Source organism: Eulemur rufifrons, chromosome 15, assembly GCF_041146395.1.
Source record: "Eulemur rufifrons isolate Redbay chromosome 15, OSU_ERuf_1, whole genome shotgun sequence".
NCBI classification, from domain to species: domain Eukaryota; kingdom Metazoa; phylum Chordata; class Mammalia; order Primates; family Lemuridae; genus Eulemur; species Eulemur rufifrons.
The window spans coordinates 22,713,957-22,736,241 of record NC_090997.1 but is presented as its reverse complement, the minus strand read 5'-3'; the positions used below and the strand labels follow the sequence as shown (position 1 = coordinate 22,736,241).

General features: G+C 34.6%; 1 protein-coding gene across 4 annotated transcripts in view; it reads left to right on the top strand.

Annotated features, from left to right (window-relative positions):
* HMGCLL1 (3-hydroxy-3-methylglutaryl-CoA lyase like 1) overlaps positions 1 to 22,285 on the top strand; it is a 139,286-nt gene that overhangs the window by 37,944 nt on the left and 79,057 nt on the right. For 2 of the 4 annotated variants that reach the window (XM_069488111.1, XM_069488113.1), the window contains 2 exons: positions 17,587 to 17,682; positions 19,699 to 19,847. The exons of 1 other annotated variant lie outside the window; for it this stretch is intronic. In XM_069488111.1, coding sequence (XP_069344212.1) covers positions 17,587 to 17,682; positions 19,699 to 19,847 — 245 coding nt within the window. The remainder of the gene's footprint in view (positions 1 to 17,586; positions 17,683 to 19,698; positions 19,848 to 22,285) is intronic. One more of the 4 variants, XM_069488112.1, reaches the window with a different exon arrangement.

The window sequence follows — 22,285 nt, the reverse complement described above, 5'->3', positions numbered from 1 at the left end:
GGCAGCCTGAAAGAACAGAAAGCATAACATGTTACTTTCAGTTCTCTGGTATGGGCAGTTGACTCTTTCTTTCGTTCATGTATTTGGTCCTGTGTAATGAAAGTCACAAATATTTTCCTTAGGAAAACACAAATAGCTTGATTAAACTAGACATATTTCCTTGAGATTGTCCTTTTGCAGAATGCTAGCTGTTATTGTTTCACTAGCCACCATTAATTTTATGGGAGTGTGAGACTTTATCATCTTAAGTCTTCATGAAGTTATCTCTATGTTTGATTTAGTCTTTGTTCATTTCACATATTTGATTACTGTTGGGGAAAACTTGGATAGCCTGGTATAACTTTAGAGTTAGAATTATGAAAGAGGACAGATCTTGAAGACTGACCAACAAAAGTACATTTCAGACACTAAATGTTGCTAGCCCTCTTCAAGATTCTTTTATTTCCCAATACTTTTATAAAGCTACCTATAAAGTATTCTTCTTTCCTACAGTGATGCTCATGGCCACACTCTAGTATCATACAATAGTGGAAATTGATTGATTATTCCTCAGACTGATTTAGGACATACCCAGTGACATTTAGAAGGATGAGACTGGAATGTTTTCTAGAAGGCCACACTTCTTGTGCAGCTAGTTCAGAGGAAAAATGGACACAGCTAGTTAAGAGAAAAAATGAACAAAAGAAAAGGCAAGACAGTCCCTTTGTGAGTAACTGGAAAATGCCTCCTGATTTCACATTAAGTAGATACATGTGATGGGATTATAAAATGATATGATTTATTCTGGGCTTGTTCCTGAGTTGAATTCAGGCCTTAACCTGTTGGGATTTAGTGAACTGGTCCTAGGCTCAAAGTATTATCGAATGAGTGGATGAATCCCCCCACATAGTTTTTGAGGACAGCTGTGGTGAGAAGTGCTTCTAGAACTGTGTTCCTGTCTACCTTCTGCCTTGAGCTTGAGTAAGTGACTTGACCTCTCTGAACCTTGGAAATCCGAGCAGTGACGCCTGCATTGCGGCAGTGTTGGGGATTAGGAGGCACGTGAATAGTCCCTGTGTGTGAGCGCCCGGAGTCCCGAACTCCTGGCTCCCGACTGTGCACAGTAGTGTTATTGAAGTTAATACCTAACTGACAGATGAACTGACCAGCTGATCCTGGGCTCCACACGAGTTAGCTGCCTTCGTTTTGATACTCAGCCTTTCTCTAAAGATTAAAGTATGTGTGTGGTTTAAATATTGGATTGAGCTCAATCTGAATAATGTAAGATACCCTGCCCTTCAAATACTAAAGAATATGTTATACATATTTCACTTTTATACTCACCTGGTTACATGCATTTCAAACACCAAAACCAGTGGTTTAAATAAATCGTGTGTTTGCAAAAGAGAAGTGTGCTTGAATCCAAGAAAGATACTGGGTTGAGATCCATTTTAGATTTCGGTGGGCTTATCTGGGAGGAGCATTTTTAATTTCTCTTTTGAAATTGTATATTATTCCCACTCATTTTAGAAAAAAAAAATCTTACAATGCCCCCTTTGTCTAACTTAAAATACTTAAAATAATGTCTGAGATTTGGAACAGAATTTTAGTACAACAGCTTACATATGTATTGACTGAAGTAGTTTTTACTTTTTCTAAAGATAATGTGTGTAGCTCTAAATTGGTATTCTGTTAATTCTTTGTATCTTTCTTCTATTTTTTTCCCTCAAACGTAGGTCATGGGAATAGTCCTTTAGTTTATGTTTAGATTGCTGCTTGTTCGCTTATTTCTTTTTTTAGCATTTTAAAGCTTTTTTACAGTTTCCCTCCTACTGTTTTGTTTGGCAAAGGCTTTCTAACTCAACCAGCTAAAAGAAACGTTCCACAGTAGCAGGGTGCCATATAAAACAGGATCCCACACCTATAATCTAAATGGCTAGAGATGATAAAATACCTGCCATTAAAAAATACATGTTCTTTACAACTTATCTGGAAAAAGGTTTCCTTAGAGTGACATGTAATATAAGAACATCTGAAATGAGTCCAGATTGCCCCTTACTTTGATGCAGTGAACAATAGCAGCAGAAAGAAAACATGTTTATAAAAATAGATAAAGTTTGTTGCAACTTCGGAACGTGGCTGTTAGTAGTAAGTTATTTAAATTATAAATACATTAGTTTTTTACAAAGTTAACTAGATTTTTACATTCATCTTTAATGTAGCCATCTGATTTTAAACCTTTCCATTCACAAGTGATTAAAATGAACGTCACTTATTTAAAAATAAGAATCATTAAATGTGCATAACAGTGTGTGTTTATGTCATATGCAAAGTCTTAGTTATAAATATTTGCTTCCTGATTAGTTAATTCTTAACTGTTGGAATAGATGGATCACAAGTACTCACAGCAGGGGCTACAGATAGATTTCCTTTATAAAAGTAGAAAGAAATGCACATAAAAAAATTAACAATTATTTACAAGTCATCCTAAAACTTAAAGCTATGACCTACACACCATGGTAATAAGAAGGAGTTTGTAAACTTTACTCTCTTTTTACTATGTGATACAATTAGTTCTTTATTGGCAATGAAGACACATTTACTGGATTGAAGTTTAAGATTTAGTTTTATGTTGATGAGATGCAGGAGGCTGTAGCTTCTGCTACTGAGTCCTGCCTCTCATTTTTTTTTGTTTCTTTTTTTTGGGGGGGTCGAGTTTTTTTTTTTTGTTTTTTTGCTTTTGAAGAAGGTGGGTGTGTGGGTGAGACAAGAAAGGAGGTATTATTGAGGAGATATGTGTGTGTGTGTGTGTGTGTGTGTGTGTGTTTGTAAAAAGAGAGGGAGAGAGAGTGAGAAATAGAGGGGGCAGAGAGCCCCCTAATTATTTGCCTATGAGGCACAGTTAACTGTCAGGAAAACTTTATTACCTGGGGAAGGTTCCAGTACAAGGCTTGTCCATTAGAGCCCAGATGAGTTGGCCCCTGTTATCTCCCCAAAGTGGATCCTGGTGAAATTTACCAAGACCACAGTTCCTATTTCCTGGTTTTATAGGAGTTCCTTTACCAACATAGGTGGGGGAGAGGAGAATGTAGGCTGAAAGGAAAGGGAGACATAAATCAAATTCTTTCCAAAGGAGCCTGACTTAATATATTCAACTCTATGCTTTGCACACTATTTTCTACTGCACACTAAGATGCTGTTATAAAGGAAAGTTCTACTTAGTAGCTGTAGGTTTTCCACATACTGTTATGATAGAGAATCTGTTTAATTATCTTAGCCTTAGGAACTAGCCAGGGGAAATCACTGGGAGTATTCATTGGTGAAGCCTCCACCTCCTTCTCTTTTCTCCCGATTTGGTAGTCCAGGTGCACCGGCTAATGCTGCTCCCCTGAAAAATGGCTTGTATTAAGAGGTTTCATGGTATATTTTCTTTAGAAACCATTTCTAAATGTACTAGACTTGTTTTGTTTTTCAACCTACATGAGCATGTTGAATTTCTTATGTGTCAGATAATTTCTGTTTGTTCAATATTTGGTCTCAGAGAAGGAATGAAGACACTAAGTTCTTTAATAAATGATTTCAGATGGTTGTTAAAAGTTAAATGTGGGTAAAATTGTGCTATGAGAGCTATGTCCACACAGATGAAAATACGTTAGCTCTTCAAGAAAATAGAAAACAAGCACACACCATTTGCCACCTCATTTTGTTCCCAGTGTTTAATGGCATGAACCATAGTTTCTTTAGATTGTTTGAATAGATCCAATGTTTCTCCACTATGTGTCTTGTGGAAAGTATTCTGGGTGTTTGTACAAATGTGTGTGCATGCGTGTATTCAAATATGTGCAATTGCCACGTATCCCGGAAAGCCAGCACAATTGAGTTAGTTCTGATTATCTGCATAACAAATAATCTCCAAATTTAATGGCTTAAAACAATAACAACATTTTTTTTTGTTTTTGGTTTCTGTGGATCAAGAATTCAAGAATTGCCCCATTGGGCACTTCTAGCTAGAGGTTTCTTAGGTAGTAACCATCAGATACATGGTGGTCAGAGCTGAAACAGCTGCGGCTGGGTGGCTGGGAACACTGAGGGGTAGCTAGACCCCGCTCTTTTTTCCTTTGTCCACAGAACCTTTCCATGTGGTCTCTCTGCATGGGCTAATTTGGACTTTATCATAGCATGGAAGCTTTAGAGATCTAATATGATGGCTCAGAGCTCCAAAGATGAGTGTTCCAAGAGGTGGGCAAAAGCGCTATACCTTTTATTAAATATAACCGAGCCTTGTAAATATTGTAGCATTACTTTTCCATAATCTGTTAGTTGAGGCAGTTGCAAAGCCCACCAAGTTTCAGAGGGAGGAGACAGATACCACCTTTTGATTGGGGTGTGGCATTGTGGAAGAGCAAGTGGGAGGGGAAATATCATTGGGGCCATTTTTATAATCCGTCACGGTTATGGGTTTTTTTTTAAATAAAAGCCTAATAATTAACCTAATTATAGACTTTTTCTTAATAATAATTAAAGAATAACCTGCTCATCAAAGTATCAATTCTGGACTGACACTTTTTCAGAATCTATTGTAACCTATATGGCATGCCTGGCATGCATATGTAATTCAGTTCCATGTGTTAAATTACTTAGGTAATGATTATTTACTTTTGAAAGAATAAATAGTAGGAAGACCTCTTTTCAGAACAAATGTCAACGTACTCCAGAAATGAAAAGTAGCAATTACATTTCCGTTGCACTTACGTTAGCACAAAACACTCTGCATTATTTTAAGTTGCTGTATTAAAATGTTTCTATAAATTTGCAAAGGTTTCTCCTTTTGAATAAAAATAATTACATATTCTGAATACTAGGCACTCTTTACACTGTGGCAGTAAATTTGATTTATGTCTTATACAAGTGTGTCTTATGTAATAGTGGATATTAGTTATCATATCTTTACAAATAGTGATAATGTAAATTCCTGTATTCCTCTGGTCAAGTTTGGGGGGCTTCTAATTATTTCTGTCATTTTAGGCAGAGATTAACTTGAAATGCAATATTTTTAAATTGTTCCATTGCACAATGACATGATTATTGCTGTTTTAACACATAGGGGAAGCAATTGCTTGAAGCATATTGACAAATGTTTAAAATACCCATTATCCTACATGATGAGTGCGATGTACACTGTCTAGGGAATGGACACACTTGAAGCTCAGACTCGGGGGGATGGGGAGGCATGGGCAATATATATAACCTGAACTTTTGTACCCCCATAATGAGCTGAAAAAAAAACACCCATTGTCTCTCTCAGAAAAGAATATGGAAATATGAATTATTTTTTGGTTGGGATGGTGGACATTACTTTCTTCTCTTTGAACTTGTTTAAGGTTAATCTTCAATATAATCAGAAAGAACACGAGTTGCTTACATTGTTTGGTATTACTCAGCATTCAACAGTAACTTATTCTCTAGCTGAGATGTAGTTTCATTGCTATAGCCAAAAAAGAAGCTTATAATTAAAAGCAATTAAACTATTTAGATTTTCTTATTTTTTCAATTTTTTTGGCTTTTTCCCCCATTAGGTCAAAAACCAGTTAAACTCTTAGTATTCTTACTATGCTCGGCATGCAGAGCTTTTCAATAGGATAATAATTATTAATAGTTGATTCAATCAATTACATTTTGACTAACAAATTGGTTTTTATTTGTTCTTAGATTTATAAAAGTAACCAAAACAAAATATTAAAGTGAAACATTTAACCTTACCTTTTATTCGGTTTTATTGAGCTTATCATGTATACCAAATTTTTAATATGTTTTCCTATGAAAGAAACTTTCATAGGAAAGAAAAAGAAGAGAGAGAAAGAAACTTTCAAATCCATTTTGGTCATATTAAAATTCCAGTTTTGTATCTGACTAAAATTATGTTAAAAGTTGGTCTCAAAGAAGTATCTGTATGCATCAACATTTAAAAGGTCTGTACATAATTGTTTACAAGCCAAATAGAGGCCCAGTTTGGCTCAGAAAGACTTGATTCTGACTTTTTAATGGTCTTTTTTGCATTACTGTAATACATTTGTTGATAAACATTGTCAATATTATTTTAGCGTAAACTCATTTCATTGGTATGACTCCTGATTAAGCTACTTACGTGAAATCTACATGGGGAGATGCACAATATGCCCTAGAGACTAGTCTAGATGGAACTAAAATACCTCCAGTGTGCCATAGTGATATAATTTGACCACTTGGAGAATCATACCCATTACTCAAGACCAAGTTTAAAATTTAAAGCATTAAGTTATTAAATGTGGACTGGTTAGTTCACCAGTTTTTTAGTATGTTCAAGTAGCACTTGTTTTTAAGAATTCATTATCCTTGTATACTGAACACTGAAAATGAAACATATCATACCAGTTCTGTTAGAAGTTACATAATTATTTTAAAAGACATGTTTTGCTGATGTTTATAAAGAATTATGCTTTTAAAATAATTAAAAAAATAAAAATAAAATAACTGTTCTAATTTTTAGGTATATGTACCTTGGTGTAAAATTGCCTGACTAAATTGCTGGAAAGTTCTTTAGAAGTGTTATGATATGTAGTAAACACAGAGAATTAGAAAGATAAATCTGAATGCTAAAAGTAACATAGCACCAAAATCACATTAGATAATGGGTAAGTTTTATATTTCAAAACCTACACATGAGTTAGATATTTATGCTAATGTTTCTCTTGTTCCATATTTAATAAAATAAAAGGAATATAAATATATTTTTCATGGAGTATACCTGTAAATAGAAAGCATATTTCATAAAGCATATCATTTTATTGTGCTTTTAAAAATTTTATCCAAATACGTTTATCTTGAGTATCCAATTTATAGAATTAAAGGCTGATTGGGATGATAACTTCATAGAATAATAGTTTTGTACCATCTTTGGATTTTAAAAATCTTTATTAATATATAGGATATTCTTTTGAAGAATGCCATTTATTTTATAAATTTCTTGAACAAATTCAAATTTGAATTGTAAAATCTTATAGGTTATAGTTATGTACTCTTTGAAATGTCAACATGTTGAAACAAATCCATGCTAGTAACTTTACAGTACTTCTACTACTTACTCCAGACCTGTACTGCTATAATGTGGGATCCACTGATAAACTTAACACTATTATTAGTCAAGATGGATGGATATTTTATTGAATTCTGCTTATAGTATACAATAATAAATGTATTTCTTAGTAGCCCCAGTATAGTAATTTTCCCCCAATGTCCTCTAGGTTGCACGCTTCCTGAACTTTTAGTGACCTTTCCTATCTGCTGTTTAATTTGTACTTTCTGATAGAGCAGTAGAAAATCTGGGCCATTACTCTTTCTCATTTATAATATGATTTGGCAAAGTATTTTTATTTCTCTATGGCTTGGATAGTTTCCATTTATTCATTTGACCATTCATTGCTTTTATTGTATCACTATTAAAATTGTATTGAGTTCTCTGTTGGACTCAAAAAATGAATAACAAGTAGTTGCTAACAATAACCATAATATATAACTAATAAGGCAATTGTAAAGTTGGAATAGATAACTGGAATAAAATAAATAACAAAATTAAAACTCATCCAAAGGGGTTTTAAAATCAAATAAATATCTGTAAATAATTTATAAAATAGAACCTAGGAACCAGAATATATTAAGCAGTTTGTCATTGAACACTGTGTTTAACTTTTTAAAGTTCTGCTTTATGTACTATTTACTAAAACAAAGATCTCCAGATCCACATGATGACCCAGTCACCACTTGGCAGTGATGGCATTACTTGTCATGGTACTAAAAACCCTTTTTGCCACGGCTCTTCTTTATTTCCAGTTTCTAATTTCCAGTGAGTTAGTCTCCTTCAAGCAACTCAGGCCTACTTTTTCTTCTTGTCAGTGCACCTATCCACTGTGGATGGAGTTGGCTTACAGAAGTGCAAATATAGAAGGGAAACTCCGTGTATAGTCAGTATACAATGTCTACAATTAGATAGGGTATTTTAAAAATCACTTTGCTTTCATGCATGGGAAATAACAACGCTGACAGTGTTATTATCAAACACAAAGGCATGATATATGAGAAGCAGCACAGTTGACTGGAAAGAAAATTATACTGGGAGCTTTGAGACTTCTTGCCCTTACTCCAAAATGATGTTGGGAACATGATTGTTTTGACATGGGAAGACCAGGAGAGTGGTCACAAAAGGCATTGACCTGAACAAAGAATAACTAATACATATTTGTTATGTTTATCTTAGGAAACTGGGAAATGTTATTGAATGAAATGACTTTTGTTTCTTTGTCTGGAACGTTGGTCTCTCGATTTATAACTGAGAAATCCATTTGAGTAGGTTGGGTCTATTTTATAATTTAAAAATGAATATTTGTAAATATCAGTGGATTGTGATTAAAATGTCTTGCCTTCATGTACAATAAGGGGGTATGGGTCATAGCCTCCTTGCTTTGGTCACTCTTGAGAAGCATGGGCAGTCCATCGGATAGAGGGCAGTGCAGAAGGTCCTTAGTACACAAAGGTAATGTTGAGTAAGGATGTACAGGAAATTATACACCAGACCAAATTAGTTTCAAGACTTCTGGACTTAAGAAGTTTTGTGAGTATGGTGTCAGTCCATTTTAGCTTTGGCAGCCAAGACAGGGTATTGGGTAGAAAAAAAAAAAACTGGATGTTCAATTTTCCAGAGATTTCCTGTGTTTATTATTGTAAGACTGTGATTTATTAAAACTGTCTTACTTCTTCAAGCAGACCAAGATTTCCTCTGTGCTACTGAGGCTAAGATATATGGGGTTACTGCAAGGAGTCTGTGAATGAGACAGGGTTATAGTACCCAGGCTACAGTGCTATTCATAGCTGGCTAGAGCATTTTCACCCAGGGTTGTCAGGAAGAACTCTAGTCTCATTTTTCCTCATTACTGAATTTACGAATGTATTACCTTTAAGAGGAGTTACTGCTCAAATTGAGTTTTGAGTTATAGAGTCTGAAACCACATTATTTACATTTTTTTAGTAATCGATGGCATGTGTTGAAGAAATTTGCACATTCTATATCTGTCTTTCCTGTATACTCCTGCATACAGAAAGTGTTAATAATACCGAAGTTATGTCTAATCTGGCCAGTGGAGATTGTAGGAAAATAACTTCTGACATCATCCACTCATTTCAAAGAGATATGAATATTGTCCAGGGTGATGATGTTGGTGATAGAGCAAAAAAAAAAAGAATAATCCTTCAAAGATATATTTTTTTAATTATTTAACAGTCTATATTAGTGAGCAGAAGGAAAGGAGGGTTATAGGTCCATGAGTTTGAATTTATTTCCTGGTAAATTTTAGATAGTTGATTAAATAGAGAATTTATGAACACAGATAGAAATTTTATGGATATACCAAGAATAATACATACAAAAGTGATCACACTTGTTTGTTGATAGTATTTCTGGGGTGGCAAGGAAAAGGATTACTATTGACAGCATGAATCTGTATTTCAGAAAGATCCTTGACTAGCCTGATGATTATTGCATGAGGATGATAGGAAATTTCATCAAAGTTGGTATTTTCCAAACCTTTATTTTTTTACTTATTTTTATTTTTATTTTTTTTTATTTCATCTTATTGTTATGGGGGATACAGAATTGCAGGTTACATACGTTGCCCATGTACCGCCTTTCCCCCCAAATCAGAGCTCCAGGCGTGTCTGTTCCCCAGGTAGTGCGCGTTGCACCCATCATGTAGGTATATATCCCTCCCTTCCCCACCCCCCCTTCCCGAGTCAGCACCTTCAAGCGTTACCATTCCCCAAACGGTGAGCAATGCACTCATTGTGTAGGCATATCCCCATCCCCTCCCCCACCCCCCACCTCAGTCTGATATCCGATTGGTGTCGTTCCCAGATGTGTATTTAGGTGATGTTCAGGGAAACCAATTTTCTGGTGAGTACATGTGATGCTTGTTTTTCCATTCTTGGGATACTTCACTTAATATAATGGGTCCCAACTCTCTCCAGGAGAACCATAGAGATGTCGTATCTTCATCATTCCTTCTAGCTGAGTAATATTCCATGGTATACATATACCACAGCTTACTAATTCAATCATGTATTGATGGGCATTTGGGTTGTTTCCACATCTTTGCTATTGTGAATTGTGCTGCTATAAACATTCGGGTACATGTGTCTTTGTTGCAGAATGACCTTTTTTCCTTTGGGTATATGCCCAATAATGGGATTGCTAGGTCAAATGGCAGGTCTACTTGAATCTGTTTAAGATACCTCCATAATGCTTTCCACAGGGGTTGCACTAGTTTGCAGTCCCACCAGCAGTGTATTAGTGTTCCTGTCTCTCCACATCCACGCCAACATGTGTTGTTTTGGGTTTTTTTGATAAAGGCCATTCTCACTGGGATTAAGTGATATCTCATTGTGGTTTTGATTTGCATTTCTCTGATGATTAGGGATGTTGAGCATTTTTTCATATGTTTGTTAGCCATTCTTATATCTTCTTTCGAGAAGTTTCTATTCATGTCATTTGCCCACTTTTTGATAGGGTTGCTTGATTTTTTCTTGCTGACTTTCCTGAGTTCTAAATAAACTTTTTTTCTCTCTGGATAAAAACTTTATGTAAAACCTCAATATATGATATAGATGGGAAAATTACTATAAAAGATTTGTATAGGTCCCTCCCCAGGCCCTAGGAGAGGCCCTATCCATGTGTTCATCTGCTATATGTTTGAATGAAATTTTGAAAAGTTAGATATTTTTTTGTTCCTTTACTTAAAGAGGCTACCTCTTAAATTGCAATGACTTCAGACCCACAAAAGCTGGCATAGCCAGTGCGTATAAAAGTTATTTTTACACAATATGGTAGTCTATTTTAAGCATGCAATAGGATTATATTTAAATAAACAAAATGTACATACCTTAATTTAAAAATACTTTATTGCTAAAATCTGCTAAGGATCATCTGAGCCTTCAGTGAGTCATAATCGTTTTGCTGGTGGAGGGTCTCGCCTCCATGTTGATGGCTGCTGACTACTCTGGGTGATGGTTGCTGGAGGTTGGAGTGGTTGTGGCAATTTCTTAAAATAAGACTATTAAGTTTGCCACATCGATTGACTCTTTCATGAAAAAATTCTCTGTAATGCATGCCGTTGTTTGATGGCATTTTACCCTTTGTAGAACTTCTGTCAAAATTAGAGTCAATCCTCTTAAACCCTGCTGCTTATTTCTCAACTAAGTTTATGTAATGTTATAAATACTTTATTGTCATTTCAACAATGTTCATAGCCTCTTCACAAGGAGTAGATTCCATCTCAAGAAACCACTTATTGCGTCAATTCAGACACGTCTTCAGGCTTCATTCCTAATTCTAGTTTTCTCACTGTTTCAACCCTATTTGCAGTTATATCCACCACTGAAGTCTTAAACTCATCAAAGTCATACATGAGGATTGGAATCAACTTCTTCCAAGCTCCTGTTAATGTTGCTACTTTGACCTTGTCCCAGGAATCAGGAATGTTCTTAATGACATTGAAAATAGTGAATCTTTTCCAGAAAGTTTTCAATTTACTTTGCCAAAATCCATCACTGGAATCACTATCTATGACAGTTATAGCGTTATAAAATGTATTTCTTAAATAAAAAGCCTTGAAAGTCAAAATTACTACTAGATCCTTGGGCTGAAGAATGGATGTTGTATTAGCAAGCATGAAAACAACGTTAATCTCCTTGTCCATTTTCCATCAGAGCTCTTGGGTTGCCAGGTGCATTTTCATTGAGCAGTAAGATTTTGAAAGGAGTATTTTTTTCTAAGCAGTACTCTGCAACAGTGGACTTAAGATAATTCAGTCAACCATGCCCTAAACAGAGGTGCTGTTCTCTAGGCTTTGTTATTCTATTATAGAGCACAGGCAGAGTAGATTTAGCATAATTGTCTTTTTTTAATTTCATAATATTACTGGGGTGCAAATGTTTTGGTTACATATATTGCCTTTGCCCTGCCCAAGTCAGAGCTACAAGAATTCTTAAGGGCGCTAGCATTTTCAGAATGGTAAATGAGCATTGGCTTCTTCAACCAGCTGCATTAGCCCCTAGTAAGAGAGTTAGTCTGTCCTTTGAAATTTTGAAGCCAACCACTAACTTCTCTCTAGCTATGAAAGTCCTAGATGGCATCTTCTTCTAATACAAGGCTGTTTCATCTACACTGAAAATCTGTTGTTTAGTGTAGCCACCTTCATCAATGATCATAGCTAGATCTTCTGGATAACTTGCTGCAAATAGTACATCAGCACTTGCTGCTTCACCTTGCACTTTAATATTATGGAGATAGCTTCTTTCTTTAAACCTATGACGCAGTTTCTGCTATCTTCAAACTTTTCTTCTGCAGCTTTCTTACCTTTCTTAGGCTTCATAGAAAAATTGAAGAGAGGTAGGGCATTGCTCTGGATTAGGCTTTTTAAGGGAAGGAATGTTGTGGTTGGTTTGATCATCTATCCAGCAACTAACACTTTCTCTGTATTAGAAATAAGGCTGTTTTGCTTTCTTATCTTTGTGTGTTGACTGGAGTAGCATTTTTAATTTCCTTCAAGAACTTTTCCTTTGCATTCACAACTTGGCTACTGTTTGGTACAAGAGGCCTGACTTTCACCTGATCTTGGCTTTCAACATGCTTTCCTCACTAAACTTAATCATATGTAATTTTTTATTTGAAGTGAGAGATGTGTAACTCTTCCTTTCACTTGAACACTTATAGCCCATTATAGGGTTATTAATTGTCCTAAATTCAACATTTTTTTTTTTTTGTCTCAAGGAATAGGGAGGCTGAGGGGAGGAAGAGAGGTGGTGGAATGCCTGGTTGGTAGAGCAGTTGAACTCTTAAACCGTTTATTGATTAAATTCACCATCTCATATGGATATGCTTTGTGGTGCCCCCAAACAATTACAAAAGTAACATCAAAGATCACTGATCAATCATAGATCACCATAAGAATAATGAAAAAGTTTGAAATATTGTGAGAATTATTAAAATGTGACACAGAGACACAGAGTGAGCCCAGGTTGTTGGAAAAATGGCACCGATAGACTTGCTCCACTCTGAGTGGCCATAAAATTTCAATTTGTAAAAAACGCAGTATCTGCGAAGTGCAATAAAGTGAAGCAAAATAAAACTAGTAGTCTATTTACCAAAAATTATTGAAACTTCCAATACTGTTCCCTTCCTGAAGTGTCTGAAGTTCTGAAACTCTTTTCATTGTTCATTACTGCATACTCGTATGCATTATCTTTAAATTCCACTAATCTCGGGGAATTTAGGTGACACGATGCTTAAATTGTATTTCACTGATTGCCATTATCTGGAGGATATATTGAAAACCTAAATATTTAGGAGAGGTCATAATAGTCAGATAATTAGAAAATGTTAGTAGGATATCTAAATATGCATAACATGGACTATCCGAATTTAATTGCACCATGGTAGAGTTAGCAGCAAATAAAATCTCTAAACTATAAGCTTATTACATGCTAATCCTTGTGATTCTTTTTATATCTTTAAAACTCTTGCAAATTCTTTCACACATATTGTAATTATTTGGATCCAGATCAAAGTGTGGATGCCTAAAAACATGATTAACCATGGTAGGCCTATTTTGTTGGCTAGATAGACACAGGTATTGCCATTCCCAGACTATGTACAGATGAGGGCAAGACTTGTTACTAACTAAATCATGAAGATTTTCTATGATCTTAAAAAACTCATAGCAAAATCTTAAAAATATGTTAAATCAAACCAGATGTAGAAAGATTTTGTTAAAATGTCAAAACGGTAATGTAAATGAATAGTTTCATCATTTAAATAATAGTTAAACTTTAGACATTAAAATAACATTGAGATTGAAGTATAATATAAATTCTCCTAGAGAAAAAAAAAGGAAGGATTTTATACCTTTAATTGAAACCTGCACTATTTTATTCATTGTAATAAAATTATATCCTATCAGGATTTCCTAGGGCTCTTTACTTACTTGCCTTTATTGTCTAAATTAATACTATTACTTTCTAAATGGCCTCATATTGTGAATATTTTTAAAAATGAGAAAAGTACTGATTTTTTTGGATTCTACTTAACGTTTTTAACATAACTTCATTAAGCATCTTCAATCATTAAAGTTCAGCTTTCATGATCTGAGAATTTGATTATTATCTATTTTCCTATTCTAGTGAATTAAAAATCTATTAAAAGAAATTACTGGTTGCTTTATTATATAAATGTCTTCACAGTGATTCAAGATTTTTGTTAAATTATGTTTAGAATGAAATAACTCCATATAAGCCAACATGACCTGTATTTCCTGTAGATTAAAATTTGTTTTTTGCTTTTTAGGTTGTTTTATGATGCATGGCCAATCTCTGTCCACATCTGTATTTGATTAGGAGCATGCTATTTATTAAATTGTGTTATCATAGTAATATAAACATCTCCAATAACTATTTAAACAGACTATGTTTAGTTAGGCTTAAGAATTAGTAATATTGATTAACAGTATTATCTAGGGTTGTTTTAGATTTTATTACAATATTCTAAAACCGATAGTAACTTTGCTTTCCTTTCTGCTTCAAATTAGGAATAAGTGAACTAATTTTCTTATTGTAATTTTCACATGCGTGCACATTTGTGTGTACATGTGTATTTGTGTGTGTGGGGGGGAGAGAGAGATGAGAGACATAGAAACACAGCTCACACTCTAAACAGTATCAAGCATAAAAGCTAAATTCATGGATATGTAATCAAGAATTGTGTTGAAATACTGTTAAGTATTTAAAAACAAAGGCTATGAAATAGTGAGAGTTACATTGTGGAGTAAAGTTATCTCCTTTGTGCTATTAGTCACTGTGTCCTATTCATTTTTTCTTTGGGAGTTCTATTCCCCGTGTCATTTTTCTACCACAGAACTTGTCACAAGCTAGATTCTCACAATTACCTGAGAACTACCTCTCTTCTTTCTACACTGCCCTTTGCACCTTCCCCAATTAATCTTTCTACAATACTGCACTTATTCTGGTCTTTTGTTCTTTCAAAATCTACTCTCCATGGCTTTCTATTGTCTTTGGTATAAACCAGGCATCTAGAATAACATGAACTTAAAGACTCATCACAGTGTGTGGTCTAATCTTCATTTATAATCTTATCCCCGATTACTCACCAATAATCTTCTCTAGGCAAATAATGTGTTAGCACTTATGTAATCATCCTTTCCTTCTTTTCCAACCCTATTCCTGTGTTCAGTGTTCCAGCTTTTATGGCTGTGCAATGAATTACCTGAGAATTAGTGGTGCAAATAAACGTTTATTGTGCTCACTAATTCTTTGGGCGAGGAATTTGTACAGGACACAAGGGGACAGATTGTCTCTGGTCCGCAATGTCTGGGGCCTCAAAGCTGGAGACAAAAGTCATCTGGAGACTACTTCAATCACAAATTGAGGGAATGACACGGGCTGTGGGCCCCAGTTCCTCTTCACCTGGTCTCTCATGAGGGTCTTTTCATGTGGCCTTTCTGCGTAGGTTAGTTTGGGCTTTCTCATGGCATGCTGGCTGATTTCTCCACAGTGGCTTTCCCCAAAGAGAAAGCCATATGGAAGCTGTATCCCTATTTATAACCTAACTTCAGAAGTTATATAGTGTTATTGCCACTACACTTTAATGAATGGAACAATCACAGCCTACCCAGCTTCCAGGGGGAAAGTAAATAGAGTCTACCTCTGGATAAAAATATGGGACCAAAAATATTGTTGTGGCCATTTTGGGGACATTATAATATGCAGTTTATATTCCATGTGCTCTTTAAAACTTTCCCAGACTATTCTAGGCCATACCAATGTTTCCCCATTAGGAACTCTTATAATCTGTGTTCTAATTTACAACCAGTGTATTCTTTTGAATTGTCAACATTCCAAGTGTATCTGTTTTGTCTCCCCAACTATACTGCAGATTACTTCAATGCAAGGACCTCACTTTCCCACAGGAAAGTAAGATCTGTATTTGTACTTCCCACAGGATCTAGTGTAGGGCTTTGGACATAGTAGGTGCTTAGTAAACATCTAGATTAAAGTCAGATGGGCTTAGATTGAAATGAGAGACTTGCATTTTATGCATTGTAAAGGAATATGGTAGATATTCCCATCCTTTTTAAAGGATGGGAATGGGAGGGGTGGGGGATAGTAGATATACTACTATAGAAATAAATGAGCAAGCATCACATGTTAAACACAAATAAATGTGTTTGGATTGAATGAAGCATGCAATCTTAATAAGGCATGGTGGCAGTTAATTGGAGGTACTTTTTTGAATCTTTGATATTTATTAATAATTTTAAATTTAATATGTTTTTAAAAATCATTTAATCAATCCAAATTATACAGATTGAAAGTGTTAAATTTAACTCTGCTGGCATTTAATTGAGAGTCAATAAGACCAAGGGACCAATAAGAGTAAATATTATAATATTTTATATATTTCATATGTGTGTAGCCTTATTAAGTAAAGGATTTATGTTTTGATTAATTTACTTTTTATTTCTTTTTTAAATTAAACAAATTCATGCTTATAATAACAAGCCAAGATATATAGAGAAAAAAATGATAGCCTTTTGTCTTCCATTCCCTTATTGAGGATACCAATTTCGGTTTGGTGTATGTTTTCACAGCTCTCTCCATGCTCATATTTCTTATATTTATTGTTCATGCCATAATTTATTATTCTTAAATTTGCAAGGCTTATGGTTATGTCAGTGGTAATTTCCCTGTTTGATGATTATGGGATCTGATTATTAGTTATTGCTTTAAGAGGCTAATTCATAGACTTTGTGGCAAACTGGTAAATTTGACATTGTAATTCAAAGTTGATTTTTTATAGACATAGAAAATAAATTCTTGACAGTGTGTATTAAATTTTTCTGCTGAATACTCATCCACTTTGTTCATTTGTTCACCTTATGAGAGCACATGGTAATAATATGATAGAACTATATAAAGCATTATAACTATTACTAACTAAAACACCTATGCTAACCAAATAACATTCTAAGATCTCAGCCTTGTTAAATTATTCTAAAGAATATATGTAATTTATATTTTACTGCATATTGTAAAATTTCATACCCTGAATATGATTTAGACATAAAATCTTCATGTGCAAAGTAAATGAATAACCTCTTGCTGTTTAAATTTTCCCTAACCTCAGGGATATTTGAGCCTTGGACCATGAAATGAAAGGAAGGGAATAAAGATTGATCAAGTGAAAATAGTAGAGTTCAGAATTCCTGACTATCTGTGGTCACCCATTTAACCAAATCCTATTACATGACTTAGTTAAACTCATATCTACTTATTATGTATCTATGACACTGAGAACTACTTTTCTTTAGCTACACTGGCATAGTTTTGTTATTTCAAACATGAATTTATGAACTATAACAGCGTATGTGACTAAACTTACCTGAAAACCTAAGATCATGCTTGATAGAAATTCAAGGTTATGTATTTATATATAATTATTATGTATTTAAGATGGCTGATCACACTGAAGTGATGAAAGGCATTCGTCAGTATCCAGGAGTTCGATATCCTGTCCTTACACCCAATCTTCAGGGTTTTCATCGTGCTGTAAGTGTGCTACTGATTTTTCTAAAATTCATATGCTTCTTACTATTTTAAAGATCTTTACAGAGTTAAAATGGTGTCACATGTAACTCACTTATAATCTTATGTAAATACTATGCTAATATGCTAACATGAATACATAGAACTTGGCATCCTCATGGCACTGTTAGGGGCTAAAATGCTCTACATAAGTGGCTTTTTCGGTTTAATCAAGAATCAAAACTTAAAAATACAATTCTTCATTTTGGTGAAATTTTTGAAAGTGTATTTGTGCTTCCCTCTTAAGTAAGTAACACAGAGTAAAACGTAAACATTTCTCATGCACTATCATAATATATAGTTATAATTATTATTTAATTGATAATTATTTTTGTCAAGTTTTGGGTCAGCTTTTTGTTTCTGTTATATCCTCTTTCCAGGTGAAGCTAATCATCGTCATTGTATCTGCCTCTAGTGACTTTCCTTATTCTTCTTCTGGTTTGTTTCTTCTGATCCCATGGGACTTCGGAATTTATATGATTTAAATAAAAGCTTTAATAAGTACACACAGAAGAAGAACCACTTTAATTTTAAGTAACAGCTTAGGCTATTATACTTGTATGGGTTTATTGCAAAGATTTTGCAGCAGATGTTTTTGGTGTTAGTGAATATTTCTCACTTCTGTATTTGAGACTGGATTGCGTAAGGTTGAGGTTGTGGGGTGCTAAGTAGTGCATCACCTGCGAATGGATCTTGTTAGCATCATTTATATTTTCTGTGGTTTGATTTGGTAAAAATTTATTGCATTGTAAAGAAAGAAAGGCATTTTAAGAAATTGTAAATATTGTTGTCATCCAGTCCTAACAAGATAGAGAACGTCTCCGCTTTGAAGAGGACACTGAGAGGATACTCTCATGTTAGCTTACAAGGCCCGGCACTGGAGTGGAACAGATCATGGCTTGGAAGTCAGGCAGTTCTGTGCTCAAACCACAGAACATTTACTATGTGTAATGTTGTGCTAGGTATTTAGCTTCTTTATGCCACAGGTTTTTCATCTTTTAAATGGGCATAATAACACTTAGTTTACAGCGTTGTTTGTGGATTACAAAAAGGGTATGCAAAGTACAAAAACAGTACTGGCAAATAGTAGGTGTTCACTAATAGAATTTTTATTTTACAAGTTGAAAACTTATTTTGGAAAGAGGCATAGAAGCCAATATTGCTTTACATGTTGGAAGAAAGATGATAAGGTAGTTCTTTTCTTTCAATGTGTTAATAGGGGATCAGGAGGAGAGGAGAAAATAGGCAGAGTGATAAAGATGCATTAACAGAAGGTTTTAAAAATCCAGCTGAATAACTAGGAGGCTTGACATTTGAACACAAGTCACTAGAGAAGCCAGGGGGAAGGAATAAAGTTGATGAAAGGGGCAAAAGAAAAAAATGATTAGGTTAATATTTTGGATTTAAAGCCTGGCAAAAGGGTTGAAGTATTAGGTACATAAGATTACGGGTATAGTCATCAGGGTGTGAAACAATGGAAGCTAGTTTAGGAGATAGGAGGAAAACTTTGCACAAAATGTAAATGATGAATTGGAAAATAGTTTTCTGTTGGATTGTAGGAAGAGAATAAAAATAGAAAGCATTTCCTATCTTTTATTTTAATAATTGGTTTGAAAATAATGTTTTTAATGGGGAATAAAGGTTTTGTTGGTGTGCTAGTGTTTTCCATAACTGGGGTTAAAGTATTTCTGAAGAAAGTATGTAATTTATGAAAGGCAAAATTAAATTGGAACATTGTCACTGTGTTTTCCATGCCTCATAGACTTATGACTATTGAACTTTCTGGAATTATTCTGTTACTGTAAAATGTTTTTACGTTTCAAAAGTGTATATGTGGCAAGATGAGAGGAATCCAATTTTAAATTATGAGGCAAATGTTAAAGAATACAAGTGTGCCTTTAGAGTGGCTAATGTTTCTTCTACTGCTATCATTTAGATTTTAAAAATCATTAGCTTTGGGCTTTAAATTATCTTTTTCAGGTTGCTGCTGGAGCCACTGAGATATCAGTTTTTGGTGCTGCATCTGAATCCTTTAGCAAGAAGAATATTAACTGTTCCATTGAAGAGAGCATGGGAAAGTTTGAGGAAGTTGTTAAGTCTGCAAGGCACATGAATATTCCAGCACGAGGGTACACATAATTCTATTTTGTTAACATCTATTGTTAAAGCTTACTTATGAACTATCTACATATACTTTCACCATTGATAAAATACATAGAATATCTTTTTTATTTCAGAATATTATGAGGATACAAACATGTCAGTTACGTGAATTGCTTTTGTACAGTTTGAGTCAAAGTTTAAGCGTGACCATCACACAGATAACATGCATTGCACCCATCAGATGTATATTTACCCATCCCTTCCTCCCCCATCTCACTTGCTTGATTTCTGTTGAGTTTTACTACCATATGTGCACATGAGTGTTGACCATTTTATTCCAATTTAATAACGAGTACATGTGGTATTGGATTTTCCATTCTTGCGATACTTCACTTAGAAGAATGGTCTCCAGTTCCATCTAGGTTGTTAGAAAAGGAGCTCGGTGGTAGTCCATATGGCATACGTATATCACATATTATCAATCCACTTGTGTATTGATGGGCACTTGGTTTGATTCCACGTTTGTGATTGTGAATGGTGCTGCAATAAACACTCAAGTACAAGTGGTTTTTTTTTTTGATAAAATGACTTTTTTCCCTTTGGGTAAACCCCCAGTAGGGGAATTGCTGGCTCAAATGGTAGGTCTACTTTTAGTTCTTTGAGGTAAATCCATGCTACATTCCATAGATCTTGTACTAGTTTGCAGTCCCACCAGCAGTGTATAAGTGTTCCTTTCTCTCTGCATCCATACCAGCATCTGTTGTTTTGGGATTTTTTTATAAAAGCCATTCTCATTGGAGTTTGGTGATATCTCATTTTGGTTTTAATTTGCATTTTCCTGATGATTATAGATGTTGAGCATTTTTCATATGTTTATAGGACATTAGCCTACCTTCTTTTGAAAAGCTTCTGATTATGTCTTTTACCCACTTTTTAATGGGGCTATTTGATGTTTTCTTGCTGATTTGTTTGAGTGTTCTTTATAGATTCTAGTTATTGTATGTATAGCATGCAAATATTTTCTCCCATTCTGCAGTTGTCTATTTGCCCTATTGATTGTTTCCTTGGTTGTGCAGAAGCTTTTCAATTTAATTGGGTCCCATTTATTTATTTTTGTTGTTGCTGTGATTGGCTTTGGGGTCTTCCTCATAAATTCTTTGCCGAAGTCAATATCTAGAAAAGTTTTCCCAACTTTTTCTTCTAGAATTCTAGAAGTTTCATGTCTTAGGTTTATCTGTTATCCATTGTGGATTAATTTTTGTGAGTGGTGAGAGGTGCAGATCCTGTTTCAGTCTTCTATATGTGGCTATACAATTTTCCCACACCATTTATTGAATAAGGATTCTTTTCCCCAGTGTATATTTTTGTCTGCTTTGTCAAAGATCACATGGCAATATGAGGATGGTTTTATATCCATAGATATATATCTCTGGTTTTGTGCCAGTACCATGCTGTTTTGGTTACTGTAGCTTTGCTTGAAATCTGGTAAAGTGATGCCTCCTGATTTGTTCTTTTTGCTTAAAGTTGCTTTGTCTATTCAGGGTCTTTTCTAGTTCCAAACAAAGCATAGAATATTTTTTCTAGATATGCAAAACATTGACATCGGTATTTTAATGGAGATTGCATTGAATCTGTAAATCACTTTGGGTAGTATACACATTTTAACACTGTTGATTCTGCCGATCCATGAGCATGATTTGTTTTTCCATCTGTTTATATCCTCTGCAATTCCCTCCTCAGTGTTTTATAGTTCTCTCTCTAGAGGTCTTTCACTTCCTTGGTAAAATACATTTCTAGGTATTTTATCTTCTTTGTTGCTGTCGTGAAAGTTATTGAGTCTTTGATTTGATTCTCTGCATGACTGTTGTTGGCATATAGGAATGGTACTGATTTACGTACATTGATTTTGTAACCTGAGACTTTGCTGAATTTATTTATCAATTCCAGTAGTCTTTTGGCAGAATCTTTAGGATTTTCTAGATATAAGATCTTATCGTCAGCAAAGAACAATAGTTTGACCTCTTCTTTTCCCATTTGGATACCTTTGATTTTCTTCTCTTGTCTGATTACTCTGGCTAGGACTTCCAGCACTATGTTGAACAGAAGTGGTGACAGTGGTCAACCTCATCTGGTTCCAGTTCTAAGTGGTAATACTTTAAACTTTTCCTGGTTCAGTATGATGTTGACTGTGGGTTTGTTGTATATTACTTTTATAATTTTGAAGTATGTCTCATCTGTGCCTATTTTGTTCTTACCATAAGAAGGTGCTGTATTTTGTCATATCCCTTTCCTGCATCTATTGAGAGGATCATATGGTCTTTATTTTTGCTTCTATTCTTGTGGTGAATTACATAGACTTGTGTATGTTGAACCATCCTCGCATCTCTTGGATGAAGCCTGCTTGGTTGTGGTGAATTATTTTTTTGATGTTCAGCTGAATTTGGCTTGCTAGGATTTTGTTGAG